At 38.9% G+C, this 22,399-nt stretch overlaps 1 protein-coding gene and 1 long non-coding RNA gene across 3 annotated transcripts in view; both read left to right on the forward strand.

Moving 5' to 3' along the window:
- The window catches only part of WNT7B (Wnt family member 7B), a 97,072-nt gene extending 93,520 nt beyond the window's left edge, over positions 1 to 3,552 (forward strand). For both annotated transcript variants that reach the window (XM_083800672.1, XM_083800671.1), the window contains exon 4: positions 188 to 3,552. In XM_083800672.1, coding sequence (XP_083656798.1) covers positions 188 to 667 — 480 coding nt within the window. In that variant the 3' untranslated portion in view covers positions 668 to 3,552. The remainder of the gene's footprint in view (positions 1 to 187) is intronic.
- A 5,676-nt stretch (positions 3,553 to 9,228) lies between these two features.
- On the forward strand, positions 9,229 to 21,804 carry LOC310882260. The gene is made up of 3 exons (XR_014572874.1): positions 9,229 to 9,354; positions 15,627 to 15,716; positions 20,655 to 21,804. It is a non-coding gene; the product is annotated as an uncharacterized lncRNA (long non-coding RNA).
- The last annotated feature ends 595 nt before the right edge of the window (positions 21,805 to 22,399 follow it).

The raw sequence follows: 22,399 nt of genomic DNA on the forward strand, positions 1-22,399 counted from the left end.
TATTTCTCATCATGTAAAACAAAGTGTGTTACAAGCATTCTGCTGGGAGGCAAGAAGATTCATAGGCATGCATTTGAAAAATTTCAGCCAGCATTAATGAATATTAATATAAACTAGACAGACAGATTTAGGTAAGCTTGCAATGTCATTTTCCTCAGTAACAATATGTAAATGTTTATATATATAGGTGCTTGAAGAGAGAATGAAATTGGAGTGCAAGTGTCATGGAGTTTCAGGTTCCTGCACAACCAAGACCTGCTGGACCACACTTCCTAAATTCAGAGAGATTGGATATATTTTGAAAGAGAAATACAATGCTGCAGTGCAAGTGGAGGTGGTACGAGCCAGTAGACTAAGACAGCCAACTTTCCTGAAGATTAAGCAGATCAAGAGTTACCAGAAACCAATGGAAACAGATTTAGTGTATATCGAAAAGTCACCCAACTACTGTGAGGAAGATGCTTCCACGGGGAGCGTTGGTACCCAGGGACGACTCTGTAACCGAACCTCTCCCAACGCAGATGGGTGTGACATGATGTGCTGCGGAAGAGGTTACAACACACACCAGTACACCAAGGTGTGGCAGTGTAATTGCAAATTCCACTGGTGCTGCTTTGTGAAGTGCAACACATGTAGCGAGCGGACAGAGGTGTTCACCTGCAAATAACGGCATCATGCACAAATGAACAGAGCAAATCGCCACAAGTGAAGACAGTGGAGTACAACGAATGACGACAGCATCATTTTGCACATCTAATCTTCTTTGGGAAAAAAATAAACCAACACAACAACCAATCTCTCCCCACTACTTACACCTCTACGGATGGTGCATTTCGGCTGGCTGTTGTGACTGCTTTGGAAACAAGGGCAACAGGATTAAGGTGATGTTGACAACTACATGACAACCGTTTCTCTCTCTCTCTTTTTTTTTTTTTTTTAAACTACAATCTGGGTGTTGTAGAGTTCTCCTAGTAAGTGTTTTAAGTTATACATATCAGAGAAGCTGATTGCATTACAGCTCCCATGAAATTTTAAAGAAAAAGACATATTCTCATATTTTATGACAACAAAAGCACAAAGCCCTGTGCAAATAAAGACTTTTTTTTAGGAAATGAAATCTCCACTGACTACAACAAAGCAGTCTTGCTGCAAAAAACTAAATTGCTATGAAAGCTGGTAGAGAGAAAACTACAACTGGTAGGGAGACAAAATCTGTGGCGGAAGTACTCCACTATCAGCTTGAAAAAATAAAGTTCACAAAATTACATCAGCTGCCAGTGACACTGGAACTCTTTGAATGAACATTAAAAATAATTATTTATGTTTTTAATAGTATCAAAAAATTCTAAGCACTAACGGGTAGCTATGTCTTAATTCTGTACTAAATGTAAACTGATTGGAACTCTGACTTTATGATTTTTGTATTTGGTTCTCCCTAAGTTCTTCAATGCTACTGATCTGTTGTCACTCCACTAGTAGAGAGTTCGATTACTATAGGCCTTAAGCAATGACCAGAACTGAACAAAAAGATCATGTGAAGCTGTGGTTACAAATGCTTAATGAAGACTTTCCCCACTTGCCTCCTGAATAAGAATGACTCTTCTAGATTCAGGCTTCAGGTGTGGATCACCTACCCTCAGCTCCTTGCAGGGAGTTTCAGGATACAAAGTCATGCTCTGACAAACATTAAAGATTTGCTTTGCAGTCAAATGCACTGGCAGGATCTTCCAAGCGTGACACTGCTTTTAATGGTTAAAACATAATATTATCAATAGTTTTTGAAAAAAATATGCTCAGCATGAGCTGAGAAGTTAATAAAAATATGGTAGCTGAACACTAGGTTGCTGCAACCTGTGAGCTGCGGTGGCTTCATGAGCATAAGAAAGCCAAAATTTGGGTTAGTCTTTGTCATCATTATTCTAAGGTTGGCAATAACATAAACCCAGTAAATGCATGAATGTTAAGAAAGAAGTGGACTTTTTACACCACCATTCAATTCTAATTTACACACTTTTTCCCTATGAGAGATTTTTTAAAAAATCCTCAGACGTTTTACTACTGTAGAATCTAGCGGTTTAAACCCCAAGTGCCAGATACTCCCAGGTAATACAGCACATTTAATTACGTTAATTTGCTTGCATCAGGGATACTTAGCTGAATTTCAGAAAAGTTGGATTAAAAATTTCCTGATGTCTGTGTATCTGCATTTCTAGCTTTCGTTTCATCCTGTTACCTTTTGTGAGGGGCTGCACAGCCATGAGGCCTCCTCACCCAACACGGGAGCATGTGCTACACCACATTATGCTCTTGGGGCAAGGGGCCTGTGGAGCTGCCATGCCGCCAGCTCCCATGCTGAGTATGTGGATGATCCAGGATTACCTCCCAAATTTGTGGGCCTGTGTTATCCAAAGTAACCAGCCACCTGGGCACCTTGGTTTGAATACTCGTGAGGTCCTGCCTTTCTGACCACAAGCCTTTCTTACACTCTGAAAATCATACCCTTTTGATGGGTATTCCAAGGATCAACCCAAACTCAAATCACTCATGCTTTTTTGTTGTTGCTGCTGGTTTCTAAGTGCCAACTAGAGGTTCAAACTCAGCCTTCGCATAAATGAGTGCAACCCCACGGAAGTAAGCAGGAGCCCCCAAAATGCTAGAGTCAATTGATATAATTTAAAGTTCCCTAGATTTATGGGTATTGTTGTTGAACAATAGTAGTATACTGTACTTTCATTACATTTTTGACAGGAAGCAAATAAAGCTCCCAAGCACAGTAATGCACAGTCTTATGGTACTAGATACTGTAAATATATTAGAATAGTATTTGTTAAGTACAACTGAGGAATCCGATTAAGTTATATTATTGTATATCGTTTAAATGTCTATAGAGTATTTTAAATTATTGTGAATTACACTGCGTTAAGAAATGAAAAAAGGTTATATAACACCATCCACTCTGAAAAGTGGACCAAAATGACACTTTCTTTTTTTTACACACCCCTATTTCAAATAGCTCTGTCAGCTATTCAGAATTGTAACAGTCCTACGATTGGATTAGCTGTCTAGAATATAATGTATCAGAGCATCCTATAAAAGCCTTGCTCATGTGGGGGTGCAGCATTCAGAAAAGTACTGTATGGCACAAAACAGGGGCTGACCACAGAAGTGCATGGACTTTGAACTATGTCCCAAGAAAAAACGGTTTTGGTCAGAAAACACCATTACCACTAATACACTGAAACGTCGGAAAAAAAAAAAGACAAAAAAAAAAGACAACCTTTTCACAAAGGTGTTTATGAACAGAAGTAGGTTACACACAACTTTTCTTTTAAAAAATGTAGTTTGATGTCAAAGAACTGTGACAATAGGTGTTTGAACATGAACAGCATCACAACATGCTTTAACCATACATTAGCCATGACAAAATTCAAAATACTGTATGTTATTAAAGAATATAAGAACAAAGATCAATTTGTTTACTATGTGAATGTTTTATGGCGAGCAGAAAAGATGAAATGTGTTTCCATTAAAACTTAATTTTTTCCCCTTCTAGCCCACTTTCTTTTTGTTCATTATTTATTTAGAAAAAAGAAAAAAGACAAAGGCTCCTCTGGATGAGAAATGACATGCAGATTCCAAGTTCTAAGCAGGTTTTATGTTTGTGAGAAATGGTAATGACTAGTCCTGTGTTTGATATTGAAGTCCAGAGTCATCTATCTACATTAGTGGTAGAGTGAACTTTGCAGTAGCACCAGCCTTAGTATTACCAGAGATGTCCATTGGCTCAAATGAGACAGAGATAAATGTTTTCTGATAGAAATGTGTCTTCAGACTCCAAAATGCTGCCCTTCCACGAACCTCATGTTACTGATTAGTGAACAGAAGGAAACACAGACACATAGGAGAGGTCTGAAGGCCCTGACTGGACCAGCACTTGCATGCACTCCAGCTTATTCAAGCAAGTTATGGACACATCTGAAAACCTAGCTAAATCAGGACCTAAAAGATTTTACAGCATTTACTTTGCTCAGAATAGCAGCAACCTCCTTGATACTGGAAATAGTGTCTTCCTACAAGAAATCTAAAGAAAATGCACGTTTGTTATATTTGTCCCTTAGGATAGATATCCAGCTATAGATAAAGGTATAGCCAAATTCCACATGAACTAAGTCAAAAGTAACTTCATTAAAATGATAGGAGTATAAGTATGCACAGCATTTTACCCACAGATACCAAAGAAAACACTACACCTTCTTTCTAATTACATCATGAGAAACTTGTTAATAGAGCTGCAGGAAGTTTTTATATTAAATGGTAATATTACATTCATTTCAGCGATGACATCTGGGAAATAGAAGAAGCTCATCAAAAGGTTTGTAAATATTTTAACAAATCTAAAGCATGGTGTGAATAGGTCACTTAAAGTTTCCAGCAATTATTCCCATGGATTTCTTTGTTTAAGATTTAAAATTGAAAGTGATATTAAAAGTAACAAATTGAGACCTTCCCTTTTACCAGCCTTCCCATGTGAATAACTTGATATGCAAATATGCCTTTCACTACTGAAGTCACTCTTGACGTTCAACAGAAAATACTTTCTGTAAAGCTGGAGATAATTTGCATTCATAGCAATTGTCATAACTAGATGGAACGACTGCACATTTCCTTTCCAATTGCTGGGACTTTTTGTTGCAGTGACAGTTCCCACAGCAAGGGCAGTACAGTAAATAGTACAGTAAAGTGTTCTTCTCCGAGAGTGACAGCCACAATGAGACAAAAATATACACAAACAAGTCTACATCCAAGGGAAAACATTGAAGTGGAAAGGCAGAAAAGGTTGCAAGTAATTTCAGTTTGTGATACTGAGACTGTGAGAAACCTCTTGCATGCAAAACAAACTACATTGTAGGCTGAACTTCACACGCAATACTTTTCCCCTCAAACCCAAAGTCCCTGTCTGCATCTCTGCAAATTCAGAAAGTTTTGTTGGAGAAAAACCATGTGCAAAGATTGGCAGTTATTTCCCTTTTGTGTTTTTGCTGTTATCAGGAAATTTTAGGGGATCACTACCTGACAAAGGACATACAAATGCAAATTTAAAATTTGCATCTCGTTTTCTTAAATTAAGATCTGTTTTTCTTTCCCCACCAATTCCTCTGGTACAGATATATGTATGCCAAAAGATTTGCTTGGTGGAGAATAAAGATTGCAGTTTTCACATAATATACGCTTGTTGGTTGTAATGTGTTCCACAGAGCACTAAGGTAGAGGGAATAATACTGCTTTAAATTTCAAACATTTATATGTATAGTTTTAACTGATAACAGTACACTAAATACGAACTGTTTGGAGACCCAAGTGCAATTCTATTTTATAGTATGGTTCTTCTCATAACTTGGTACTATGGAAGGCCAGGAAAATGAGAATAATAAAGTTTACTTTGGCTTTGGGTCCTCCTTCCAGGTCCTCACTGCAAACAGACAAGATCAATAAGAAACCAGACTTATGATTTTTAAATTTATGCCTATGTATTAAAAAGTATTAAGATATTTATTTCATAGATGATTCCAAATAAATGTTGCTGAACCAGCCATTGGAAATGCTTGAATTGAAAGCCATCTGTATGATTAGCCTCTATCTTTATTTGCCCCACAATTTAGGGAAAAACAGCATTTTAGATCCATGCAGCTAAAAGGAATTCCCAAGAAGATTACAAAATGTTGATCTTATTGTTTAATTCCTGTAGCTTAGAGTGAAAACGAACTTTCTCTACTTCTCTGAGCAAAGGGAAAACTAAAAGCATTTTGAAGACTACTCACACCTCTCAACTTAAAAGGGTGGCCAAGAGGGCTGACTGCCCCTCAGGGCTCCCTCCAGGACGGTCAGGGGATGTGTTGGTTCAGCCATGGTCTCTGACCTTCTCCTCCTCCTCAGCTGGAAAAAAATCGAGATGTGTCAGGGTGATTTATCCAATCAAATAAAGCACCAAACATTGTGCTGTGGGAATGAAATCCCATGAGCTATGCCCCCAAAGAAACGGTCTCAAACAAAATTGTAAAAGCTGGACTATTATCCAATGATTTGACGAGGCAGTTCTTTGCAATATGTTTTATTTATTGGTTTGACTTCCTCTTAAAATTTGTGCTGTGTGGAGAAATTAATCCAAGGGTTGAACATTTAATAACATTTTGATACTTGTGAAGGATCCCAAGAAGTGTGCACTGCAATGCTCCCCTAGTTATTCCATGAGATCACACCTACGCTTCTATTTCTGGGCTCATTAGGCTATGCCAAAAGGCTCTCACAGCAGCTGCATCCTGATTACTTGCATGAGTTGCACCTTGCCATTAAAGCTGAGTTCAGCCTACATTTTGGTTTGTTAAAAAGGCAGTGAAATTTAATAGTCAAGTATTTTCAATAATGCTAGCCATTGCATGGCATCCTCATCTCAACACCTTTCTGAGGTAAGTATTATATATTTGTAAGACAAAGAAAAATATACATACCAGTACTTAAAAAGGGTTTTCCTGCCCAGAGAGAGGAAAAAAGGCACTTCTGAAATTGCAGTGTGTACTCCAAATATGAAGCCTAATATGCACACACATCACGCACATATTTCTGTATACACACATACAAACATATGTAAATACATAAAAATACATAAATATATGTGTGTGCTTGAAAAATACACACAGCAGATATTCAGTGCAATTTATGTAAGATCATTGTTAATTTTGTCCCTTTCTAAGGGGAATAGATTCTGTGCCCTCACACTGAACTACAGAGCTACAAATTTTGCACATTTCCTTGCAGATATGCTATATCATCAGCACCTGATAATGCTTCTTTTATTTGTAGGTCTTTTTGTTTATTTCTATTTCTGTTTTCAAAGAAAAACAACAAAAAAGAAACCCAATATTTTGCAGCTGGAGAAAGTGCAGACGTGTGAAATCTCTCCCTCCTTCATTTATTCGGGAAGAGGATGCAACATAATTTAGCTCTAAACCACTTGCCAAAGGCTCCAGCAAAAATCTATAGCTAGGACTACTACTACTCAGATGTCCTGGTTTTTGGACTGGGGCTCTAACTGCCAGCACTACTTGCCATGGTTACTGTAATGTATAAGAGCATCAGCTGTGATGTACACATATGTATATATTTATTGGCAAACACATCACAACTCTTCTTCCTTATCTCTCTCTTTAAAAGATAAGCTACTTAATATTTGCCCCTGGTTGCTATCAGCAAATGTGTCATGATCTGCACTCACTTTGCACCCATGTTAACCTTTTGAGCAGATGCAGGCACTTTCAGTCATAAAATCATCACCAGTATGCTCTTTTAGTATATTTACAGTAATGAGTCAGATAAATGCTTTCTCTTTTTAAAAGGCTGGAAGCAATGCAGCAGGACAGGTTTGTCCACCCACTGCATTTTGTTCTAGCAACTCTGGCACAGAGCTGCATCTGGGATCAAATAGTCTTAGCAAGCCAACATGCAAAGCTTGAACAGTAGGCTAAAGTAAATATATAATGGCGTGGGAAAAAAGTCTTTTGTTTGTTAATATTAGGTGATCTGTTGTTCAGGACAAGGAACTGGAGCGTTGTTGGATTATGTTCAGTTGTCTTCATTTCACTGCATAAGTTGCTTTCCTCTCTGTGTTGGTGTGTATGTGCATGCAGGAGGACTTAAGAAGCATTTAAGTCAGTGCCTTAATAAATTTTTCATTTCATGAACAGGAAAAAAATGGGGCAGGGGGTGGGTGGGTGGGAATTAGTGGAAACCTAAATGAGAAATACCTGGAGTTGGCTCACAGCAACATATTTTCTTACCATGTGCTTTGGAAGTTTCAGCTGACTACCTAATGCAAACCACTCCTGAAGGAAGGAGAAAGAATGAGGAAGTCAGCTTGTGGTCAGCAGATTCTCTGCCCGTGATATCCAGTACATAATTACTGCAGGGCTACAGTTCAGCCAGCTTTTGACAAATGAACTACCAAGAGTTTTCCCTGCATGTTTTCTATTCAAGTGTGTTTAGTCATAAATACTTGGTTCCAATGGCATTTTCTTAGTCAAACAGAGCCACTCCTAAGCATTAATAATACTTCTTATTCTTACTATAAGCCTCTGAACAAGATTCTTTTATTCTGGTTGAAGGTCTCTTTACAGAAGTTGAGTATCCTGGACTTTCTCCACCCACGCTAATTTTGACTAATTATACCCCTAGTACTCTTCATCTCCAAACCCTTTGCAACAGACCATACATTCTGTGCTGAAAAGTTTCCATGAAACACATTCTGTGCTGTACAATAAAATTATCGAATTCATTTTATGAAAGGAAAAAGCAATAGCAGAAGGCACAATGTTAGAACACCAAATTTCTTTGCTCCTTTACTCGTAGTCAGCTTCTCTTTCTTCAGGTTCATAAAATGGCAATTCCTGAGTGCATGGAACACAGTAGCCCATTCCTGAGTGCATGGAACCCAGTAACCTCACTAGAGATATCACCATTTTAGAGGTATCAGTCACAAAGACCTGAAGGAGGAAGTAATGAGCCATAAACACTCCCTGGTAGTGCTACTGTATGATGTGACTGTATTTGCAAACAATATTAAAATAATAAGGTATGTATGGAAAATGTTAATTTTTAGTCAATACACATTTTTCAGGATATATCACTTTTTAAAATGAGGGGCAGTACTCATCTTCATTCAATGTATTTTTACAATCAGATAATAGGAGGTCATATTCCCCTTTGGTGATGGTTTCCTGAAGTGTAAATTAAGATTTAATGCCAGGAGCCCTTACTAGTGTCTGAACCCTTTTTATAATCTTTGACTCTGTATGAGGAACTTAAAACACACATGTAAAATGCTCTTAGTGAAGTACCAGCACTGGCAATTTTTGTCCTCATGTATTCATCTTCTGTTTTTCACCCCACCCCTAATTACCGACCAGCAAAGAGAAAAAACAGTGTTTTTTTTTTTAACAAACCAGCCAAATGGATACTTTTCCAAGGACCTCTGTTTGTTTTCCTTTAAAAACAGTACCCTCTGTCTTCTGTTTAAAACCTTTTGCATTCAAGAGATGCCTCTTCTCCCTAGATGGGTTCACTTGAGCTTCTTTCTCCACTTCAGCTTTTTAGTTAGTTACACTCCCTTACAATCTGATGCCTGTTCAAATGTCTCTACTCAAGTTGAGACAGATCCAAAACGTACTTGTAAAGGGTGTTGGCCACAGTCCTGAAAGCTTTTCTGCTGGCACTTCAGAGCAGTGAAGTGTTTGCCTGCTCCCATCATCTTCAACTGAATGAGGAGGGAACTGAGCTCATCCTTCAGCCACAGACGACTGCAAGGTAAGCCACAGAACTTTAAGGAGCAATAAATCAAATCATGCCCCGCTCAGTCTCTTGACCTGAAACTTGACAAAGGTGACAGTTACCACCAAATTCAGCTCCCGTTCAGTCGCCAGCAGAGCAAGACTAGGGAATGCCAGGACTCTAAATGAGGGGGTTTTCTAAGCCCTTCTGAACACCTCACCCTAAATATCCTTTTTCAATTTTGAAAATTTTGAATCAAGTTTTGCTTAAAAGCTTTGTGTTCATTGTAATTCACATAACATACTACCATTCCATAATTCAGCTATCAGAGAAAGACCTCTAAATGTGGGATTTTAAGGATTAGTCTCAAAACAATACTGTAACCCACACACCCAACAGAAGCACCAGAAATAATAATAATAATAAAAAAAATCATTAAAGCTGTCACACAAAACTTAAAAAATTGAAACTACTGAAAAGGTGGAGTCTATGCAGAACAATAATGTTGGCACAGATTGTACTTGGGATGTAATTGCAGCAGTTTTGAGGCCAGAAGGGCTGAACAAACTTACCTTAGTTGGAAAAAAATCAAAAAACAAAAACCAAAATACCTGTAACAGAGCTTAGCAAAAAAATTTCTTTGGTGAAAAAAGAGAGATTAATCAAGACGAAAACAAGGTGCAGCTGGGATGAATCTCTCAAACTGTTCACAAAAATGGGAGACTAACAGGTGAGAAAACTTTTTAGATGGTGCTTCCTGTTTATTTGTTTTTATTTCATTTTAATTAATTATTTTAATATATTTAAGCTAAAACATCAAAAAGGGGAAAGAAAAAAGATACAAAAAGGATTTCACAATTATCTGAATGAAATAAGCTGACTGGTTCAAACCAGACCCTATCTTAGATCCAAGAAATCCCAGAACTATAAATTTTTGTGCTCACTTGGGAAGAAAACACTTTTCAGAATTCTTTTTGTGTGTGTGTGCATGATGGGAAAATTATTTCACCCCCTGTTTAAAGAGAACCTTATCTTTTTGAATGTTTTGTTCAAATAGATCCCATAATATTCCTTCCCCTCCTACTTTGGTAAAAATCTGATCAGGTGATAGTGGTGTAGTTTCAGATTTCAGTTCTGAATGATGACAAGTCCTTCTTTTTCTTCCTTCTAGCCTTTCTCAGATTTATACATATATATTACAAGATAACTTTCTTCTGAGTTCAGACATCCAAAACAAACAAAATTGGAACATATAGTCTTCTTTATCTTGGATAAATATATAAAGCTAAAATCAATTAAGAGCATTTTTTTTAAAGGTAGTGGGAATTTAAACCAAAACAAGAAAACTCAGAAGATATCATTTAAATAACAGAAGCCTAATATTTAAACAAATCTGGGCTGCCATATTCTCTCAGTGTTTTAACATAAGCACAATTGATCAAATATGAGCTGACTGAACAAGACATGAGTTCTCACTTTTGAAGTACGGTCTATTGGTTAGGTACTTTCCCCTTTTTCTGCCTTCAGAAAACCCTGTTAAAGCTTGATCCCAAGGTCAGGAACAGCAGATGACACTTCAGAGAGACTAAATCAAACCTGGGGAGTCAGGGCGCACATGCCAGTTATAGCAGTCCACTTGCTGTCATGGCTTTTTTAACATCACCATAGCTGTCTGTGAGAGACAAAAATTGCAATGCCAATAGCCAATAGCCATACCGCAGCCAATTTATGGCTAGAAAGTTTTTCAGACGTGTCTTGGGTCTGACTAACAGTGCTTGACTTCTCCTCACCGTTGGGTGTTGTCTACATCTGCATCCCCAGTGGGAGAAGAGGACAGAATGCAAGTCTCCAAGGCTTCATTTGGGGAACTGAAGGTGAACTGCTGAAAAAGCAGTGTAACAGTATCAAAGAAATTATCTGAGAGAGATAAAAATGAGATGCAGTCAGTGCCCTAGCACAGAGCTCTTCTCAAGCACCACTGCAGTTCTGTAATGCTAGCAGCTCCCTCCTGAATCCCCCAATATTGAGCCTCTAATAATCGGACAGCACTGGGTCATACCTGTTTTCTTGTTGCTTATCGAAAAGAAGGCAGAAAGTGTCTATCTTTTCAAGACAAGTGACAAATCAATGCCAAATAAACAGGCTGCAAGGGGAGGGTGCTGTTAGACATCTTCAGCACAGACTGCAGAGTCACACCAAGCGTGGGCAAAGTAAACAAACAAACACCCCCCCAGCTGATAAAGCAAATAAGTTGTTTGTGTCTTTTTGTCTGAAAGGCACCAGGGGAACCCATCCACTCACTGGAGCTGAATGGGGTTTCTGCCCTTGCAAAGCTGCCTTGCTGCAAGCACAGAGCCACGGCTGGGACCACGGGGCCGGGCAGACGTTAGCCCAATGCACGGCACACCTCCCTGCCTCGCTTGCAGCTCATGCTGAAGAGATCATGTTTGCATACTCAGGGCATGAATAAGGGCGAAATTTTCCGAACTATTTTAATGTAAATACAGGGGTGTCCACAGCTAACCAGCATGGCAGTTTGACTGGGATGACTGCCAAGGAACAAATTTAATGCAATGTATTTCATTTACTCCTAACAATGGATAAATGGCACTCTCTTTCTTTTTAAATGGCATGCCCACTGCTGTCTACGTGTCTGCCCACAGGTGTTATGCAGTATGAACACTTACGTTTGTTAACATAAATTTGTCCATTTGTGTTTGCTTCCCTCTTCTAGCATGGCTGCTAAGCCAATCAAACTGACAAAACTAAACAAGTACAAACACTTCTTGCAAAGTGTGTATGCAACAATTAAAGCACGCTGAGGTAGGGTGCAGAGTTTTAATCACACTGGCCCTTGGCCAAGGAGCTGTAGAAGTGAACTGTGCTTTCCCAGCCAAGGAGGAAGAAGGAGGAAGTTGCTCCAAGCCCCTAGCAGAGAGATCTGTGTTGCTGTTGCTCCTTAGTTTTTAGGGCTCTCCTTGTCCACACATTTCTACCTGCCACTGGATCTTCACATGAATACTCTTAGAATTTGCCTCTGCTGCAACTACTACTGTAAGTTTGCAGATGACACCAAGATAAGTGCGTGTGTCGATCTGCTCGAGGGCAGGAAGGCTCTGCAGGAGGATCTGGATAGGCTGGAGCGATGGGCTGAGGTCAACTGTATGAAGTTCAACAAGGCCAAGTGCCGGGTCCTGCACCTGGGGCGCAACAACCCCAAGCAGAGCTACAGGCTGGGAGATGAGTGGCTGGAAAGCTGCCTGGCCGAGAGGGACCTGGGAGTATTGGTTGATAGTCGGCTGAATATGAGCCAGCAGTGTGCCCAGGTGGCCAAGAAGGCCAACAGCATCCTGGCCTGCATAAGAAGCAGTGTGGCCAGCAGGTCTAGGGAAGTGATTGTGCCCCTGTACTCGGCTCTGGTGAGGCCACACCTTGAGTACTGTGTTCAGTTTTGGGCCCCTCACTACAGGAAGGACATGGAGGTGCTCGAGCGAGTCCAGAGAAGGGCGACCAAGCTGGTGAGGGATCTGGAGAACAAGTCTTACGAGGAGCGGCTGAGGGAGCTGGGCTTGTTCAGCCTGGAGAAGAGGAGGCTCAGGGGCGACCTTATCGCTCTCTACAGTTACCTTAAAGGAGGCTGTAAAGAGGTGGGGGTTGGTCTGTTCTCCTACGTGCCTGGTGACAGGACGAGGGGGAATGGGCGAAAGTTGCGCCAGGGGAGTTCTAGGTTGGATGTTAGGAAGTACTTCTTTACCGAAAGGGTTATTAAGCATTGGAACGGGCTGCCCAGGGAGGTGGTGGAGTCACCATCCCTGGAGGTCTTTAAAAGACGTTTAGATGTAGAGCTTAGCGATATGGTTTAGTGGAGTACTTAGTGTTAGGTCGGAGGTTGGACTCGATGATCTTGAGGTCTCTTCCAACCTAGAAATCTGTGATACTGTGATACTCCTGGAACCATATTAAATAGAAGTGATAGCCCCTTTTTTCCCCCCGACAATTATTTGTGAGCAAACAGGCTTCAATTGAAGTGAATTTATTACCTTATTTGTGCAAATGCTGACAGCTTTGTGTTGCTTTTTGCAGTGTTCGTGAAATGTCAGTACCAAAAGAAAGCAGAGAAGATATTTTGCTGCTACACAATAACAGGGGAAAATGTAATTTTAAATCATTGAACTGAGATGTTTTATAAGATTATAGGCTTTAAAATGAGCATGTACAGAAACAGTTTGCCAAATTGTAACCAAAAAGTTTTGCACCTTCTGAGACCAAACCCCAGTGTAGTACTGATGATGGGTAGCAAAGAAAATCTATTAATTCTGTGAGTTTTTCTTTCAAGATTTTTGTTTAGTTATTTAATGCATTGGGATGTAAATATGTGTGTGTGTTGGGGGAGGGGGAGGGAGCAGGGCACTCCCAGAATGTTCAGCTTTGCATTTGCTTTTGTATTGCTGTGAAATAACTGGAAATGCATCTCAGACATTAGCATACAAATAGTTACACTGAATTGTTTATAAACATCAAATATTATTTATAGCTCATGCACACACATCACCATGGAAACAAAGCAATTGTTGTACTTTTAGGATGCAATTTCTCTGCACAGTGAGGCAGAATGGCAATTTATCTGCATCTGGGTGGTTTCACATTACTGTTTGTGGTCACAGATCTCCCCTCCAAATCATCTCTTGGATGTGAAATTAGTTTTGATTACTGAAGAAAAGATTAGATCAATATAAGACAGACAATTTGAAACAGCAGAACACATGTGAAAACACTGCAATTATTGCACAGGAGTGATGTGAACTATTCAGGGATGGTGATTCAAACGCAAACCAAGGAATTTCGAAGCCAGTGAAGGTCACTGCAGGCGTTTCCCGTCTTGCCGTTGCTGATGGTCAATGGTCGTTGCCATCTGCTTGCTGGTTGGCAGCCTAAACGAAGTTGTATTGATTACAGAGTGCAAATCTAAAAAATTAGCATGAAGAGGCATCCTTGCTTATAATCTCTCTGGTAAGGTCAAGGATTGAATAGACAGAGAAATATTCTCCCTCCTTAAAGAAGACAGAGTTTATGCAATACCAGTTTTTAAGTCTAAACAGAGATCTATCAAAAGAATATAGGGCACAGTTTATATAGATAGACTTTTAATAGACTTTTTTTTTTTTTTTTTTGATAACAAAGAATGTAAGGAATTGGGATCACTGTCTTCCACCTGGCACTTGAAATGGAGACTATGATACAAAGAAACATATTCTTAGTCCTAACAGTGTAAATGACAAGACCATCACACCTTGGCAATAACAGCTGTCTACTTGGTCATTCCTGAATAACACGAGCCCTTCAAGGGAGTTAACAGAAAATGCATGATAATTCATCACAGCAGCATACCAGACTGTACTAAACCATGGCTTGAATTAATCATGTATTTTTAACACAAGAAAACAAACTAAAATTCTCTCACAACTGAAATAATCAGTCTTCTCAACCATGTTCTGTAAGAGTGGGCTTACAGAATTCTTGCAATTTTAACAAAAAGCTCACAATGAGGCTCATCTTGCAATATTACTGCAGGCAACACTCCCAGAGATGTTCTGCCTGAGTCAGAGCTGCAAGGTCACTCCAAAAAGATTGCTTGTAGAAAGTCCCATTACTGCATGAATTCAGCTTATTCCCCAGCTAGATTTGATATGAAATGACCAGCATTCTGCTTCATTAAAAAGTGCTCCTTAACTCAGAATGGAAGATTCCTTTGTGCAATCTGTCCTAATAACACTGAAAACAGAACAGCTTCTCTATCTCTGACAGAGGCTCTTTTTCAGAAGGGGAAAAAAGAGTCCTCTCTCTCCTCACAGATGTAAATGCTGCAAAGTACTTTGGGAGCCTTTAGGATAAAAACTGCTCGAGTAAACACAGGGTATAATTATCATCATCTGCCATCTCTGCGAATCCATACATTTTATATTCCACTTAAAACAGAAAAAAAAATCCTCAGTGGGATGTCTTCCAGCGAACCAATTTAGCTAATGAGAGTGAATATCAATGACTGTTGGCTAATCAGAATGGTATTAGCATAAATTTTACTTAATGAGGACATATTTGGCTGGTGCCAGGAGCAAAATGGTACTGAGCTAGAGTGTAAAATGCAAAGGATGTGTAAGTCTCCACAGAAAACCAAAACAAAACCAAAAAATACCCTATCAGAGCAAATACACAGAAATGTATCTGAGGTCACAGTTATACTAGCACTTTCTATGCAACCTGAGATTTTACCCTCACTTGAGGCTTTTCAAACTTTTTCATTATTACAGAATCTTATCAACCTTTTAACTGCGATGAATAAAACACCCTGGGGAACAGCCTGACAAGAGATTCGATTGAACTCTTTTAACCTCATGTTGGTAGGTAGATCACCAAGGGAACTTGCTTTCTTTTTAATTTAAGGCATGCAATACACGCGCTGTGCTGCACAACCAAAGTATATTTTTCCTTTGTGCATTGTGTAAGGCTCTGTTTTGAAAAATGCCAAAATATTGCTCCCAGCTTCAAAATGAGAAATGTAACATTGCCCTCTGTCTGCTTGTTAGCAATCTCAGGAAGAAAATTCCCTGCCTCACAGTCTGCCACTACTGTCTTGAAGGAGTTAACTTCTAGAAGCATCCAAGTGCTGTTGTGCACAGCGCACTTCTTCTTTATATATGCTCCGTATTAGACAGTCTGAGAAGTCCCCATGAACAATATGAAAGATTTTTGTCACAGTAACATAAAGGGGTTAGAGTTCAATGCTCTCACAAAATATTTAATCTTGTGAAATGTTATTTGTAGTGTCATTCTTGTATATACCTGCTTTGAAATTCCTAACCCTAGATTCTTCTATGTAAAGGAATATAGGGCAGAAGTGTTCTTACCTTTGATATACTGTAGGATCTAACAATATTTAACCGCTGAAGTCATTTTTGTTTCCAAACCTGTGTCTCAAATATGCTTGGGAACGTGGAAACTCACAATGCCCTTATTCATGACATCAAAATCAGTTCCATGGTAACACATTGTGATGACAAAATACACAGATTGCAAGGTCACAAGTCACACTTAAGAACAGGCAGGGGAGAAATTGTTAGTTTAATGAATAACATTAGCCAATTCCAATAGGAATAAAAATAAAGAAAAAATAATGTGCCTAAAGTAAACGCCCTTAAATGCACTTCAGAGCCATTTCATCTTAAGTAGTTCTTTAAAGGCAGAAGGCTTGCGCAGGTTTCACCGCTGCAGCAAATAGAAGCTCATGTTAAAAATAAAAGCAAGATGCTGTACGGTAGTGATAATACTCATTGTGCTTTTTCTCTATGTATGCAGACAGAAATGGCAACTGCAGGAAGAAAAATAGCACAAAAGCAATCAACCTTAAAAATATTCACATTAAATCCAGACTAAATCTTCCAAACAACTTAAGGTTCTTTCACCTTCCAAGGATTTGGTTTTCATGTACAGTGACCAACCACTTCTGCATCTTGCATTTCCTTGGTCTATAGCCAGGTATTTGAAATATTTCTGTCACAGAAGTTAGCAACTGCAACTCTTGTTATAGCTTCTTCTAATGAATTCCTAGTGCTTCCTTTACTGCTTACTTGCTGAACACTGTATCACAAGAAAATGATCCAAATGTATGAGATTTAAATGTACACAGGCCACCTCTGAAATTTAAGTCCTTTTGCTGCAAGAACCCTAATATATGTAGGTAGGAGATATCACCACAGCTAGCTCATCACCTAAGAACATAAAGCATACAAAAGAGGGAAAGGAAGGAATACCAAAAGGATAAAATTGACAGCCCGAGATTTGAACAAATGACAAACACCTTTAAGTCTTTGACATTGCCATCAGCTTTGCTTGTAGCTTCTCACGGCAATGAGAGGAAAAATTTGGAAAAAAAAATGAAAAAAAAAAACAAACAAACAAGAAAACTCTGTTTAAGGGACTGTTCTTGAACGTGGCATGTCTTAAGCTTTACGTGGTCGTTCGTAAAGGCACTGTACAAAAGGTAACAAGAATACATTTGGATGAATCTTTCCTTCTAACTCTCACAATCAAAACTTTTTTTGAAATTGCAACTAAAATAAATCACATACAATCTATTTTATTTTACTGTGTCATAAAGTTGGCACTACACAGTCTGTGCTTACCACATTCTGCAAGGTCAAAGGAGAGGATGGATTTCCTTTAACCTCTTGTTAAAATAGCACCTTATTTTTATTAGGAAATATATATATATGTGTGTATATATATATATATATTACCATATCAAGGCAGACAGCCCTATCCCAATACATCCTTACATAAACAGTGACTGAATAGCCAAAAAAACAAATTGCAACTTAAATTCTACAGGGAGAAGCTCAGATTAGTTTTCTTTCCATCTATCAGAGGAGAAGATTTGAAAGGCCAGAGCATTTCAAAATAGATGGGAGAACAGCATCTTTGATTTTATTTAAATGGCATAAAAACATTGGATTATTCAAAAATAGTGAAGCATGGTTTTGTAAGACATTAACATTTTTAACATATTCTTGCACTCTGACAGTGCTGGGGATGGTAAAATTCCCTCTATATTATATAAAATGGCTTGACAGTTGCATACATACTGAACCACAGGTGGGGGGTTCTTCTTAAATTGGTGTCCATCATGTGATGCTTCATAAGCAAAGAATAGCAGGCCATGCTGCTTTATTCAACTGGGTTATGCTTTTACTCTTTCTTCCTGCATGTGAAAAGCATAACAGAGAGCTAGCAGAGCAGAAGTAAGATGTGTTTTGTTAGTTGTCTGAAGCCCTGGGGCCCGGAACCGGATAAGTCCTGATATTATACCCTGGATTGAGCAGAATAAATCCATTTTGTTTCCTACAAACATTTAGCCATTAAAAAAATATGAGATAGAAAAACAGACTTTGCTGTCTGCATGCCTTCTTGTAAAGCTTGTATTGTGGAAATGTCAGAATCATTAGGTCATTGGCCTATATTTTGCAAGCTAATGCTTCTACTTTAATTCTCACTGGGGACTGCATGTCTGCATAAAATCTACAATAAAATCTAGACTGGAGAAGGTGAAGTGAGCTTAAAATGATGCTGGTAATACTCCGTGATGGCTGATAGTACTTCTAGATATGAGTAATTAGGAAATATCAGCCAAGGTTGATACAACCACAGCTTTTTAAGTACCTACTTTCATATCAAGCTCCACATAAGTAATTGGTAAGTGTTAAAATTGTCTCATAAATATTTGTGGCTCCTTTTAAATGCACATAGAGACATGTGATTGAATAAAGTTTTAAAATAAATACAGCACGAGAAGTAAATTTAATATCTGAAATTACGCATATCATATGAGAAGCATGGAGGCTTATACTCCAAGTGGGTAAGTTTTCTCCTGAATCACCAGACAGTTGCAGAAGAAGCGATCACAGAAACATCAACCCCATTCCAAAAATTCCTCTCTTAAAACATGGTTTGCTGATAAAATCTGGCATGTGCTCAAGTAAGAGGTTAACACTAATAGGAATAATAATCCAAGTAGAAACACTCAACTCACAGTTGGATAAGTAGGTCTTGAACTTGCAGCAGAAACTCCTCTGCCTGAATCTATACTCCCTGCATCAGCTTTTCAGCTCTCTCTTATAGAAACACACGCATGCTTTCTTCTGTGTAGAACAGAAGCATGCCTACTACTGCCAGAAAGACAGACTCTTTGCAGAAGCCGTCCTGCTTCCTCTGCATGGCCCCTGTGGACTTGCCTGAGGCTCCTGGAGGCAGCAGGCCTGGGCTGGCACCTCCAGAACTCCATATTGAGTGGGGGGCTGTCGTGAACTCAAAACATCTCCTCAAAAGTCAGACAAAACCACCGAGCGCTACCCGGTTTCTTAGTGTGGCCAGTTTAAATCATATGAAACCACAAGTTTAGTGTGATTTTGATACTGCTCTATAAATCAACCCAGGCTTATTTGAAAATGAATTTAGAGTCAGTAGACAAGCTAGTGAATTCAAACAGACCTTAGGATAAATGTAGTTTTTATTCTGAATTTCTAAACAAATCCTCAAACTAAACAAATTTCACACAGTTTCTGTTTTCACTGTGGACATCTTGCACAGTTCTAAATAGTTGCAGATTTCTGGGTCCATTTTTACGTTTCTGATCCATATTTTCGTGGTTGCATGCTCCATAAGAATCCTATGGTATATATATCCTGATCGCCTTTCACAGGAACTCCATGTACTGTGACACACTGGCTTAAAGTTACATAGCTCCAATACATAGGAAAATCAGCTGTGAACACTGAATGCCATTTCACTGGCATTCTTCAAGCTATCCATTTAACTACTGAATGCTTCAAACTCTCCGTAGGAATAGTATGTATGTAGGAATAGTCTTCAATAATATTTTAATAAATCAAAACTGCTCTGCAAAATTCTTTAAAGTCAAAATACAGGGCCCAAAAAGATCATGGGCAATTCATAGACATGATTCTGTAACCATATATTGTAAAACCTGAATATTCCATTGTAGAAAACTTTTTAAGTTTTGCTGATCTCTTTCTTCAAACTGAACTCATTTATGTTTATTCTAATAAAAATCAGTCTGGCTCTACAAACTGTGCTATGTATTACAGACAAAAATACCAAAAGCATTCTGTGTCATTCCTCTGAAACTGTAAGAATGACAGTTGCATTGTCTTATACAAATAAAAGATGAATTTACAGGTGTTCAGTTATCATCTGTAAGTGCCCCCCCCCCCCCCCATTTTTGCACTGCAAGAGTGGGTAAGATGATCAGTAAATAAATCATTAGAAATGGAAAATTTTTACTCAAATTCTGTTTATGATTCATTTTTGTCCTCCAATAAATTTGAGCAGTTCAAAGCTTATTGGGAAAATGTGAATTCCCGAAAGCTTGAACACTGAAATAAAATAATTTTCAAAATGTACACCCAAAGAACCTTCAGAATATATGCTGTGCAATGTAAATATTCCTAGCTAGGCAGCAGTCTCAGGCAAAGAGCAGAACATCATCTTAAGTATCAGCACCTTCAGTAAATGTGCATGGACTATACAGAGAGAAAGACAGTTCACAGAGAAAACTGTAGAAATCTGAATTAATTTAGTTTCTTTCAAATATTGTGGAAGGCAAGTAAGCCTGGAAATATTTTCAAAAATCAAATACATATTTTCACAATTGGCTTTGCATATAAATTTTCTCTGATTATTGGCTCAGTGGTGCTTCTATTTTTTCTCAACTGCTATACAAAAAGAGTTTGCCAAGTATTAGCCTCCTGTATTTTCCTTTCCAGATCAAGCGCAAGAAGAACTGGAATATGATTAAAAAGAAGACTGTATTATTGCTCCTGAGAGAATGATGGCAATGTTTTTGTGGGTTAGAGCAAAAGAAGACACACTCTGCAAGAGAACTAGCTCTCTAAAAGGCATGGAACTTTTTGATTTCATTGTGTTTTTAGAATTAGCTGGCTTCATGAAGAGCCCCCTTCTGCCTCTGTATCTTATAAATACCTTTTTTTCATAGGCTGTGAGCTTGCTTATTTTATAAAAGACTTGCTAGACATCACTAGAGTGATGTCAACTCATGAGCATTATCTGGTGCCATAAATTTAGAGGTGACCTCCAGAACTTGAGGAAAGGATGAAAGAATAAGTGCAGGGTTTGGAAAAGCTAATGCCGGTCACAGAGCCAATAAAGGTGGCACACAACTAGAAGAGGTTCAAGCAATATTCACCTCCTCGTGAAGACAGTGAGTGGCAGGAAGACAAAAATTGTGATTATTTTGAATTGTACTGGGTCAAAATCATTAGGTTTATTGAACAGAGAAAATAAAGCTAGTTCTCATTCTAAATTACAGAAATCATAATGATACCATTTTAGGAAAAAGGAAACTATGGAGATAGAAATTTCTATCCACATAGGAGAGGTAAGAAGATAGAAAGACTTTTGAGCTATTTATAACAAATGTTTGACTCTGACTGCTTAAATTCATAATCATAATTTGATATGGATCACAGACATAAATCAAGGGGAAAACTGATATGATTTAGTTACAAGAAGGAAGCCCGTAGAAGGCAAAAGTGGAGACAGGCTACCCAGGAGGACTACAGAGACACTGCTTGGTCCTCCAGGGCTGGAACTAGTAGGGGATGTGATGGGCAAGAAGGTGGTGGGTTTTTTTGTTTGTTTGTTTGTATATATATAATAGCGAAAGGAAGGTGAAGAGCCACATGGGCCCATTGTTCATGGGGATTTAGTGATGAGGAAATGACTAAGAAAAGACTAAGGTACACAATGCCTTTTTTGTCTCAGTTTTTACTCGTAGGGTTTGCCCCAAGATCTCCCAGATCCCTGAGCCTAGCACAGTCCGTGAGGAGGAAGCAGAACCCCCAAGAAAGGAAAATTAAGTTAGGGATCACTTAACCCACCTGGACGTACAGGACTCCATGGAGTGGAGATGTATCCAAGGGAGCTGAAAGAGCAGGCCAATGTCATTGTGAGGCTGCTCTGTCACCTTCAAGAAGTCATAGCAGTCGGGGGAGAATGCTGATCACTGGAGAGAGGAAAATTCCACACCCATCTGCAAGAAGGTGGCAAGGAGGATCAAGGCCAACCAGCTACACACACCTTGGTTCCTGGGAAGGTTATGGAGCAAATCCTCCTGAAAGTCATTTCCATGCATGAGAAGGACAAGAAGCTGACTGGGAGCAGTCAGCATAGATTTAACAAGGACAAAACATGCTCACCAACTCTGTTGCTTTCTGTGGCAAGGTGATGGGCCCTGTAGGCAAGGGGAAGGTGGTGCATGTTGTATACCTTGGCTTTAGCAAAGCCTTTGACTTGGTCAAAGCCCAGGATAAAAAGAAACAGTAGGTATTCCCATACTCTGAAATAAAAGAGAGGAAAATGGGTAGGATGCTTTTTGAAAAGAAAGCTACAACCAGTAAGTGAAATATCATGTTTTTGTAGGTTAGACTTAGGTGCACGAGTTATTCTTACATGCAGAGTTTATAAAGACTATTAGGTAGCTGGAGTTACA

Source organism: Anser anser (genome assembly GCF_964211835.1).
Source record: "Anser anser genome assembly, chromosome: 1".
In the NCBI taxonomy this organism is placed as follows: Eukaryota; Metazoa; Chordata; class Aves; order Anseriformes; family Anatidae; genus Anser; species Anser anser.